Genomic DNA, 12203 nt, shown 5'->3' with positions numbered 1-12203 from the left:
TATTTTTAAAAAATATTTAAAAACATTGACCTCTTAACATCCAAGGGCCCACATGTGGACGATTATTTGCCGACCTCTAGTGGCTCGGGTGTGCATTTCTTTTAAAGGGGAACTATCTTATAAATGGCCTTTTTGAGTGTTTAGCATTGTTTCCTAGCTATGGGAACTTATATTAATATGATCTATGTCTCAAAATTCTCATATTGGCGCATTCTTCCAATTCTCCTCTCACAATATTCACCCTCGCTGAACTGAGTCATTTGAAAATGTGCACGATATGTGATGTCAGAAAGACACCGCTGCATGTTAATGTTGAGATAGAAGATGAGCTCCACACAGTGGCTGGACCCTGACCAGGAGCCCACACAGCCTCTCTCTCCACACGGCTCAAAACGGCTCGAGATCTTGAGGTAGAAAAATGCTGTTTTTGAGGACTTGATTAGAAATACAAAACAATGAATAAAAAAAAAATATATATTACAGAGGTGTTCCATAGACTCACAGGAATTGTGTAAAAGTGCCCAAATAGTGAAAGAAATAGTAAAATAGTTCCCCTTTAATACAATATATAGATATAATTAAAGCCCTATTTGTTGCCTGTCGATTGCCCTTTCAGGTGACAAAATCCGTTCAGCGGTTCTCGAGTTACATGCCGATATGTGAGGCGTGCCCCAAAGTACGCAAAAGTACACATTACCACCCCTGACTCCCGGGGCTCTAGCTCCGTCAATCATTTGGCGATCTCGAAAATCTTTGCACAGGGTTGTAGCCAATGAGTGTGGCTTTCCAAGGATACCCCATGATATGATAATTGTGGATCTAATACGGTCTCTATTGATCGATTTATGATAAAGAAAAGCAGGCTTAACAGGTTAAAGAGTCCCTATTATCTGCTCGTGACCCACACACACACGCAGCCCTTACACAATCACTGTTGTTGTGAACAATTGAAAAAAGACGCTGCCTGGCACCCAGAAAAAAAAAACGCTATAGAAAACGCTATATGGACACAAGCCCTAACGCATACCTACTGGTTGATTATCCCTCACATACTTCACACTTTACATTACAGTTAACCAGTTCATCAAAGCGTTCAGCTGTTCTTTGCTACTGAAAGGGCATCACTGATTCCCTGTATGACAGGCTTGACATGAGCACATGAACACATGAAGACATTTAGGAGCTCAGCACAGTGAAAAATGTTTGAACCGTCACTTTTTTCAGTAGGGTTGTGTATCGTTTGGATTTTGTCCATTCTGGTTCTGCTTATCGAATCTGGTCTGATTATAATATTTGTGGTGGGGGGAGAACATTTAATATCAAGAACTAGGACTATTCCAAATGTTTTTCCTCAGACACAGAGTGATACTGACTTGTGAAAAGGAATATTTAGAATCATAGCTGTGGATATACGATCATTATATCACGGCTACATTACATACATGTTGTTATAACCATATGAAAACCAGTGATATTCTTCACTGAACCAATCAGATTACTTGATTTGAGCTACCCATTTTATAATAATAGACGACGTGCATAGAGGGAATTCTGATTCAGCCAGCGGTGGCGGTGGTCATGCCAGTGGCTGAAAACAGGATGCTTTATGAAAAGTGTAACTGAGGGGTACAATTCCCTGACTGTATTACTAGATATGATACTTACTACCACTACCTTTGTACTTAATATTCGGCCACCCAGTACACGGCATAAATATATTATCATGAACACTCTCACGTAGATGAAACGGATCCAACACAAATGTACGAATTAGAAACAGGTCTTTATTTTCTACACAGCGATGGTGTGTAGAATAAGCACTTAATCACTTAATTACATTTATGAATTGAAATAGTATGCACTTTTATGGCAAGGAGTATTCGTCGGTATATCAATAGAGAATGTCCAATCTCTGAAGGCGCAGGTGGTAAATATACGACCTGGAATAGTTAAGGAATAACAGCAATGATACTTTAATGATTATACTAGATACACTAGAGGGGGTTAATCCGGTCGCTTGTAAGCCGACAGGAGTAGGAGGGGGGGGGGGGGTAGAATCCGGCTGCCTCGTCCGGCCAAGGGTATCCCAGGTGAACCCACTGTAGTGCCGTTCAATGCGCCGGCGATCCTTGGACCACAGATGAAAGCAGGTGGACTCTTTGTGGGCCGGCTCTCTCCGGTCCACGGGGGAGAGACGTGAAGCGACCTCGTCTTGCAGAGCGTCTCCTCACCTTGCGTCCTCTCCAGGGGGGGGGGTTCCAACACACGGCAGTGTCGGGGGTCTTTATCCATGGAATAATCAAAGTATCCAAAGCACAATCCGTGCCTGGGAAGGCGGGCTGTCGTCGGTAGAATAATCCGGTATACAGGTCCACTCGCTCGTCGGCTCTGGGGCTCCTCGGGTGCAGCTTCACATAGGGTCAACCACCCTGGGTAAGCAGCCAGTTCTCTGCCCGAAACGATGGGGTACTGACTACGGTAGTATTCTCACCGCACGAAGCACTATATATTAACAGACTATTATTAGCTTAATAGACTACGTCCAACTCGACGATATAGTGCCAAATATGACTATTCAAATATCAATATACACGATGTCTCAATACCGATGGTAGGCGAACTTGGCCTTACTCCCACACGTGGCGTCGCGGGGAGGCTTTACGTCTGTGACTCTATTGGAGGGTAAGAAACTGGACTGAAAAGAAAGTCCTACTTTAGTAGCGCAGTATATATACGCACTATGAACAAATAGTCCCATTAGTGGTGCGGTAGTCAGATTCCTACGCGGAACTAGGACTTGTTCGTACATGTCGAGCGGTACGTTTGAACTGGGTCTGAGGGGTATGGCAGCCTGGCACCAAGGTCTCGACCAATAGTAGAATGGAGACTATTATGGGATGTTCAGTAGGCTAGAATGGATATTCAATGCATATTGTACAAGGAATATACAAGGGATATCAGGGAATATTAGAGAATATACAAATACAATTAAATATATATATATAAATAAATATATATATTCGGTTTAATCTGGCCCTTCACAACAGCCACCCCCTGAATAGGTCCCAGACCTAATCAGTTAAACAGAGACAGATTAATCGCGTTGTCTATTTACACATAAGGGTTTGCTGTAGGGGTCAGTCAACTTCACAAAGTCATAGGGTTGTAGGGTCATGGTCATCATCGATTGTGTCTGGGAGTCGAGGCAGTTCTATGAGCCTTGCCACGGGACGGGTGTAAGTGCGACCCTGGACGAGCACTTCAGCTGCTCGGACCTTGCCGTCGGCACCGGTGATCACTTTGCTTACGCGGCCGGCCGGCCACATAGCTCTGGGCAGTGATTGATCAATAATCATGACGACTGTTCCTTCTGTCAAATTGTCTCTCTCCTTTACCCACTTCTGGCGGGTCGGTAGAGACGGTAGGTAGTGCAGTAGGAAACTGTTCCAAAACTTGTCGGCTAATACTTGGCTGTACCTCCACATTCGTCGGCCGTTCGCTTCTTCAGGCCGGTACATTGTCTGGGGTAATGCAGGATCTAGCCGCACCATCAGGAGTGTGTTGGGGGTTCTGCGTAGGCGACCACCCACTCTGATGAGGGTATGAGCGTCGCTCTCGGGGGCCAGATGAATTAATCTGCTGTCGGATGGGACGGGCTTTCCTCCCTGTAGACAGGCCAATTCATCGGGGAACGAGTCTCTCTGGGCTCGCTGCAGTAGAAGCAATTCTGCTTCCTCGTAGTTAGCTGCTGACATATCAGCGGGGGACTTGCACTCCGGGTGGTACCGCAGGAATGTTCTTTGTTGTGCACTCTCTATGGACGTGCAATCGTCTATGTTAGGGTCGGTGGAGGCTACGGTGCTCAATCCACAGAACACAGACTTCTTAATTTCCACCTCCTCTGGACTTGCTTCCCTCGGGATAGGCATGGGCCACTGTCCTTCCGGGAGTCTTAGGAATGCGGGGCAGTCACTGTAGACATTGCGACGGGTGAGGTCATCCAGGGGCATCCCCCGGGTGATGACGTCAGCTGGGTTCTGTTTTGTATCAACGTAGCGCCACTCTGTTTCTCCGGTTAACTCTTCGGTTAAGTCTTGAATCTCGGTGACTCTGACTCCCACGAAGACTTTGTACTTGCATGAGTCCGATTTGATCCAGGCGAGTACCGTCGTGGAATCTGACCACAGGATTGTTCTAGACACCGGTATGGTGAGCTCACGTTGGATGAGCGTGGCTAGGTGCGCTCCGGCTAGGGCTGCGCAGAGCTCTAGACGTGGGATAGATTGTTGCTTGCGTGGGGCTATTCTCGAGCGGGCGAGGACAAATGCTGTGTAGATCTCTCCCCCCTGGTCTTGGGCCCGCAAGTAGGCTACTGATCCGTATGCGACCTCTGAGGCGTCACTGAAGACGTGTAAGTCCATTTTACATGTCTCTGGCCTCACCGTGGGTGGGAAGTAGCTTCGGCGCATATTAACGCCTGGGAGTGAGTGGAGCTCCATCTCCCACTCTCTCCAGGTGGATGCAAGGTGTGCGGGAATGGGGTCGTCCCAGCCCTGGTCCTTGTCCCACAATGCTCGTACAATCATTTTTGCCCTGGTGGTGTACGGTAGAATACATCCTAGCGGGTCATATTGTCGGGCGAGTGTTGTGTACACACTCCGTCTGGTGGTCGGCGCCGCCGCTGGCCTTCCCTGCTCCGTAGTCAGGGGCTTGTGTCTGTAGTGAAGCGAATCTGTTTTGAATCGCCACACCAATCCCAGGGTCATCTCCTGGGCTTCTCCCGGGATTGTAGCCATCCAGGTCTCGCTGCTGGCTGCCTTGTCCTCGGAGGAGAGGCTGCGCAGTACTTGCGGATCGCTGCTGGCCCACTGCCTGAGATCAAAGCCGCCTTTGATCAATGAGGCGCGGAGTTTAATCAGGAGAGCCTCGGCTCCTTCCTGGGTTGAAAGGCTTTGTAGACAGTTGTCTACGTAGAAGCTGTTCTTTACGCTGTGTCGGACCTCTTCGTCCGCTGCTGGGTCCTCTGCTACATGTTTCTGTAGTGCAAATGTCGCACAGCAGGGGCTGCACGTCGTTCCGAAGGGGAGGACTTCCCATTGGTAGATGGCTGGGTGCTCATCTCCTGGCTTCTCTCTCCATAGGAACCGTAACAGGGGCTTGTCCGCCTCTACTAATCTCACCTGCAGGAACATTCCTTTAATGTCCCCGCTGATGGCCACCTTTTCCTGGCGGAAGCGGAGTAGAACGCCGAGTAGGGAGGGGCCGAGTGTGGGACCGGGCAGTAACTCTTTATTCAGATTTTGGGATCCGATCTGGTAGCTGCAGTTAAATACTAGTTCAAGTTCAAGTTCTTTAATAGTTGTCATACAGAAGTACAGAATACTTTCATACAAAATGCTTCTTACTGTTACGCTCCAGAGACTGTGCTAGACAAGATAGTATCAAATAACATAATAACATAATATAGCATGAATTTAGAAGAAGAAAATGAGGTCACAGTGTTCGGTATAGACATATGTACAATGTTCTGAGTTACCATATAATATACAATACACAATACTATGCAGTGTACTAATGTACAGTACTATCTAGTGCAAAGCAGAAATGGGATGAGGTACAATTTTAGGTACAATTTACAGTAAGGTGTACGAGTTGTAGTGCAATCCTTCATCCATAAATATAAAGTGTGGGGAGTGGGTGCTACAGTGTGTTTGTTTAAAGTGGGTGTGTGCTATAAAGTGTGTGGAGTGGGTGCTACAGTGTGTTTGTTTAAAGTGGGTGTGTACGTGTGGATGTGTGTGCTATGTGCGTTTGGTGGTTGTTGTTGTGTAGTGTTCATTCATTGTTCGTTTAGCAGCCTGATGGCCTGGGGATAGAAGCTACTTCTGAGTCTTTCTGTGCTCGCCTTGAGACTCCTGTATCGCTTGCCTGACCGCAGCAGTTCGGTCTTTACCGTTGTGATGGACCTTGTGGTGGGGCACGTACCACGATTCAGTGGTCTGGTCAGCCTCTTTAATGTCCATCTTTGTGACGTGTCCCGCTGTGATGAGCTTCTCAATCTCAGCGCGGTATACACTCTCTTGGGCGGGGTTATTGGCTAAGCGCCGCTCCGTGTTCTGCAGGTACCGTTCTGTGGCGTCTGTCTTGGCGTGGAAAGTAGGCATTCCTTCTCGCCGCAGGAGTGGCGTGGCGTATCTCAACACGCCGTTGACCGGGACTCTCTTGGTCCCTGTCTCGAGGAGGTGAATGGCGTAAATGTCATCTTTAGAGCGAATGTCTTTCTTTCCGTTCTTAAAGGGCATTTGTTCCAAGGTCCATAGCCGCTCTACGTGTTGCAGGAGTGCGGTTTCTCCCTCTGTGACTCGGGAGTGGAGACATCTAGTGGCTGTACTTCGGTTGAGAGATTTGGTGAGCGGGCCTTGGAGAGTCCATCCCAAACGGGTCTCGACTGCTGCAGGGCAGCCTCGGGGTCCGGTATGAACCCGGTCTATCGGGACAATGAGGTCTGCATGGTCGGAGCCTATCAACAGGGTCGGCATAGCATTGTCTATGAGCGGGATCGGTAACTTGCGCAGATGTGCATATTTCTCCATCAGCTTGGCGACGGGGTATGTGTACCGCGACAGTCCTATTTCTTGGCTGGTGAAAGCGTCTGCAATCTGGTACCGTCGCTCAGGCTGGCCGCTTGCTGCGATAGAGAATGAGACATTCTCGCCCTTTATCGTCTTCAAATCTCGTCTTATTGTCCGAATTGTCATTTGGGTTTCGCTTCCCCGCAGCCCTAGCTGGGCCGCAGCGGAGGCGAGCAGCAGGGTCTTCTCTGACCCGTCATCGAGGACGGCGTAAGTGTCCAGGACTTTATTCTGGTAGCTTAGTGTCACACGCACTACTTTTAGGAGTACTCGGGCTCCACTGCTGCTGGCGGGATCGATGTACATGACGCTCGTTTTGCGGCTGGATGGTGCAGGTGAAGGGCGCCGTCTGTTACTGTCGTGAAGTATGTCCAGATGGGCTCCATCGCACTTGGTGCACCTTTTCTTTAAGCGGCATTCGGCTGCCATGTGTGAGCGCGCACAGCGAAAACAGCGCTTGTTGGACTTTATCCATTGACCTGCTTCCTCCGCGTTCAGCTTGGGGAAGGAGTCACATTGCGCTAGCCAGTGTTCTTTCTCACAGTAGGGGCACACTATCTTCCACTTCTCCGTTCTGGAGGGGGTACTGTGGCTCCTGCTGCTCGGTACTGACTCCGATTGGTGCATCACAGTCACCGATCTTCTTCCATCATTTAGTCGTCTGGTTCCTTCTCTGGAGCCAGGGGTGCTCCGTCCGAATGTATCTAGCCGTAGGCTGCTGACTTCTCTCGCCAGGAAGTCTGCTAGATCGAGGAGGTTCGGTTCGGGGCCATTCGGGTCTCTGTGGTCCCTCTGCCGCCTAAAGCGCTCCTGACGAGCGGGCGGCAGCTTCTCCAGGATCCTTTCCACATTTGAGTGCGCTCCCAACATCCCTACCAGGGACTGCACTCTGATGGACAGGTCGTCCAGTGCTCGATTGTCTATTGCTGGGGGTAAGCGGTCGATGTGTCGGATCTCCTGGATCACGTAATCCCATATGCGCCCATACCTCTGGTCCAATGCTACCAGCGCTGCTGTGTATGGGGTGGTGGAAGTCGCGTAGGCGAGCGCTATATTATGTGCGCGGGGTACCTTTAAGTGCTTCAGTAGGATGGCGTATTTGTGGCGTTCATCCAATACATCCACCAACATGGTCTCCAGACACATGCGGAGTTCTGTATACTGGGCCCGGTTCTCTTGGGTGAAGTCGGGTACCATAGGCGTGCCAATGTATGACGCTGACTGTGGATACATCGGCGAGCGTTGGGGGAGAGGCCTCCTAGGCGAGTCTCCCCCCGCTCCTTGGTATGGGCTGGTACCGGCAGTGTACCATGGCCCGCTTGTCCAGGTGCTGTTCCTCGGTGCGGGTCGTGCGTCGTGCTCACCCGTGTATAGAGTCGGGGGTCTGTAGCGCAGCTCCGCGGGAGTATAGCCTGGGCTGTACCGGACCTCCTGGTCCGGTAGAGTACTGTGCTGTCTTCGGGCGTGGTTCTCCTCCTCTTCCTCTTCGTCTTCAGTTAGGTCATCCAGTGCTTGTAGTCTCTGGTTTAGCCTCTCCACAGGATATGCTGCTCCTTCCCGGTTGCTAGGTCTCGCTTGGACCGGTGGGGGGAGGTGGTCTGTGGGGGGTATAGACCTCGTCTGTTGGTCAAGTTCAGGGTTGTTTACTCGGCTAGGGGATGCCGCCCTGGAGGTGTGTCTAGACGAGTTCCTGGAGCCTCTGGCGGAGGGAGAGGGTGTTGTCCGTCTGATCAGCTGTTCTATTAGTTGCGACTGCTGTCTGTCGCGCGCTGCGTCCCGTTGAGCACCGGCTCGTTCTCGGGCCACATTCTCTTCCATCTGAATGCGTCTTATTTCTAGACGTATCTGCTCGTGTTCGCTTCGCTGCTGGATCTGCAGTCGGTCGCGTTCAGCAGCGGCGTTCAGGCTGATGAGGAAGGCCTGCTGTAGGGTCCTCTCTGCCTCGCTGGGAGAAGGCGGTTGTATAGGGGAGCCTTCCCTCGGGGTACTCCTTGCGGAGCCTTGGAGCTCTATCTCCACGGTGCTCTCCCCGTCTTCTTCCGTGCCGAGTTCTCTCTCGGTAGCGTTGTATTCCTCCCGGGACTCATCGGGGACTACTTCTTCAGTACTGGCGGGGTGTGAAGTCATGTCTGGTTCCCACTGGTCCCCACCGTGAACTTGGTCAGTTACATTAGAGCCCGTAGGGGCCTCTATGGTCGGGGTAGTCTGGGCGTTGGGGTTAGACATACTTTTACTTTCTAGTTTTACCGCGTTTACTGTTAGTAGAAGACTAGGTTGTTGACTGACAGCGTAAGCCTCTAAGTACTGAGGGAGCCGTCGTTCGCGCTGCGGGCGTTGGTTAGGAGGATCGTTTCGTGGAGTGTTCATCATAGGCCATTTCAATATTAATAACACTATATTAATATTACACTAATTACCCTCCGGCTCGAAGGACCAATTGTAACTGAGGGGTACAATTCCCTGACTGTATTACTAGATATGATACTTACTACCACTACCTTTGTACTTAATATTCGGCCACCCAGTACACGGCATAAATATATTATCATGAACACTCTCACGTAGATGAAACGGATCCAACACAAATGTACGAATTAGAAACAGGTCTTTATTTTCTACACAGCGATGGTGTGTAGAATAAGCACTTAATCACTTAATTACATTTATGAATTGAAATAGTATGCACTTTTATGGCAAGGAGTATTCGTCGGTATATCAATAGAGAATGTCCAATCTCTGAAGGCGCAGGTGGTAAATATACGACCTGGAATAGTTAAGGAATAACAGCAATGATACTTTAATGATTATACTAGATACACTAGAGGGGGTTAATCCGGTCGCTTGTAAGCCGACAGGAGTAGGAGGGGGGGGGGAGGTAGAATCCGGCTGCCTCGTCCGGCCAAGGGTATCCCAGGTGAACCCACTGTAGTGCCGTTCAATGCGCCGGCGATCCTTGGACCACAGATGAAAGCAGGTGGACTCTTTGTGGGCCGGCTCTCTCCGGTCCACGGGGGAGAGACGTGAAGCGACCTCGTCTTGCAGAGCGTCTCCTCACCTTGCGTCCTCTCCAGGGGGGGGGGTTCCAACACACGGCAGTGTCGGGGGTCTTTATCCATGGAATAATCAAAGTATCCAAAGCACAATCCGTGCCTGGGAAGGCGGGCTGTCGTCGGTAGAATAATCCGGTATACAGGTCCACTCGCTCGTCGGCTCTGGGGCTCCTCGGGTGCAGCTTCACATAGGGTCAACCACCCTGGGTAAGCAGCCAGTTCTCTGCCCGAAACGATGGGGTACTGACTACGGTAGTATTCTCACCGCACGAAGCACTATATATTAACAGACTATTATTAGCTTAATAGACTACGTCCAACTCGACGATATAGTGCCAAATATGACTATTCAAATATCAATATACACGATGTCTCAATACCGATGGTAGGCGAACTTGGCCTTACTCCCACACGTGGCGTCGCGGGGAGGCTTTACGTCTGTGACTCTATTGGAGGGTAAGAAACTGGACTGAAAAGAAAGTCCTACTTTAGTAGCGCAGTATATATACGCACTATGAACAAATAGTCCCATTAGTGGTGCGGTAGTCAGATTCCTACGCGGAACTAGGACTTGTTCGTACATGTCGAGCGGTACGTTTGAACTGGGTCTGAGGGGTATGGCAGCCTGGCACCAAGGTCTCGACCAATAGTAGAATGGAGACTATTATGGGATGTTCAGTAGGCTAGAATGGATATTCAATGCATATTGTACAAGGAATATACAAGGGATATCAGGGAATATTAGAGAATATACAAATACAATTAAATATATATATATAAATAAATATATATATTCGGTTTAATCTGGCCCTTCACAACAAAAAGGCCTCCCACTATTTGCATTAAATGAATGTATTCCTCACTCAGGAAAGTTCCGCGAAGAGTTCAAAGCGGCCTTTTCCTGCCACTGTTGCGGTCGAAACCAAAAGCCAGCGGAAGTGAGGACGACGAGGACAAGCGACTGCAGCCACAAGTCTACGCTGGTGGTCAACATGGACAACATGTCGCACGGCGGATCAGACCGCTTAGTCCAACCCGGGCAGGGAGTTGTCGTCGTGGAGTCGTGTCCCGCAGAACGCACACATTCACATTAGATGTTGCAAAGGTAACACGATTAAAAATACTTTTAATGTAACCCACCAGTGAATGCAAGTCCCAAGAATATTCCTTTGTATGTGTTTTTGGAAAAAACAGTATGTGACTCTGCGTGTGCTCACTTGCATGATTAGTTAATTAAGCACATGAACACAGTTAGTGTTAGTTAATTAGGCACATGAACACAGTTAATGTTAGTTAATTAAGCACATGAACACAGTTAGTGTTAGTTGATTAGGCACATGAACACAGTTAATGTTAGTTAATTAAGCACATGAACACAGTTAGTGTTAGTTAATTAGGCACATGAACACAGTGTTAGTTAATTAGGCGCTCTCCGTGATACATTGTAGTCAGAGTAATGACTTTGGTTATAGAATACCCTTTAGTGAAATGCACAGTACAAGTCATGCCAATTGCATGATGTCTATTTTATGTGTATCAGTGACAATCAAACCGTAAACAAAGAGGCCTATTATGTTAGATCCTATGAAAAGTTATGTGATTTAATGCCTTATCTTGACTTTGTCTATTTTGCTGCTGTTTATTCTATGCTTATTTTATGGCTAATTATATGTATGCACTTTATGCATTGCTCTTGATCTTTTTTTGTGCTCATTTTATGCCTGTCTTTTTTACTGAAGCACTTTGAGCTGCAGTTCTTGTATGAAAGGTGCTATGCAAATAAAGTGTATTATTATCAGGGGTATAAAGTACTTGAGTAATTGTACTTCGTTACAATACTTAAGTACTGTTTTGGGGAATTTGTACTTTACTCAAGTATTATTAGGCTTGTATACTTGTACTTTTACTCAATTACATTTCAGAGAAAAAAACATACTTTTTACCTACATTTAAAATGCATACCTACAAAGTACAAAGTACAAATCTCGTAGGTTCAACCATTTGAATTAGTATATTTGTTTCTCTGGCCGAACTAACGTTAACGTTATTAACTTATTAATCCTGCGGCTGCATTTTATTTAAAAACAGCCAATCAATGGAAAACCTTAGGATGTGCCATGTCAAACCCACGTAATTTTTTTTAAAAATAACTAAACCCTTAATTTTTTCCAAGGCTGTAGTTTGGCCAACATTACAACTGGATGCTGTGATGTGAATGCCGTCCATGTTAGTTTACCTTGACATGTTTTTTCAAATTCAATGGAGAAGTGCATTAAATAATTTTTTTTATGTTTATCTTTTTTTTATTGGAAGAATTAGTACATATTTATACATTTCAGTTATCCAAATTATACATCTTCCATTTCCTTCCCCATTCCTATCCCCTAATCCCACCCAGTGAGGGCGACGACAAACATACATGTAGAATAAATTTTTTTAATAAAAAATTTAAAAAAAATTATAATTAAACATAAATACAGCTGTGACAGACAAAGCTACGCAAAAATAAATGAAGTAAAAT

The 12203-nt window shown here is 47.5% G+C and overlaps 1 protein-coding gene across 1 annotated transcript in view; it reads left to right on the top strand.

Moving 5' to 3' along the window:
- hcrtr2 (hypocretin (orexin) receptor 2) overlaps positions 1-10776 on the top strand; it is a gene marked incomplete at both ends in the record, with an annotated part of 55368 nt that extends 44592 nt beyond the window's left edge. Inside the window, one exon of the mRNA XM_084322034.1 lies at positions 10550-10776. Coding sequence (XP_084178160.1) covers positions 10550-10776 — 227 coding nt within the window. The remainder of the gene's footprint in view (positions 1-10549) is intronic.
- Between the last annotated feature and the right edge of the window lie 1427 nt (positions 10777-12203).

Source organism: Notolepis coatsorum (genome assembly GCF_963971535.1).
Source record: "Notolepis coatsorum genome assembly, chromosome: 9".
NCBI classification, from domain to species: Eukaryota; Metazoa; Chordata; class Actinopteri; order Aulopiformes; family Paralepididae; genus Notolepis; species Notolepis coatsorum.
This window is presented reverse-complemented; position numbering and strand designations above follow the sequence as displayed.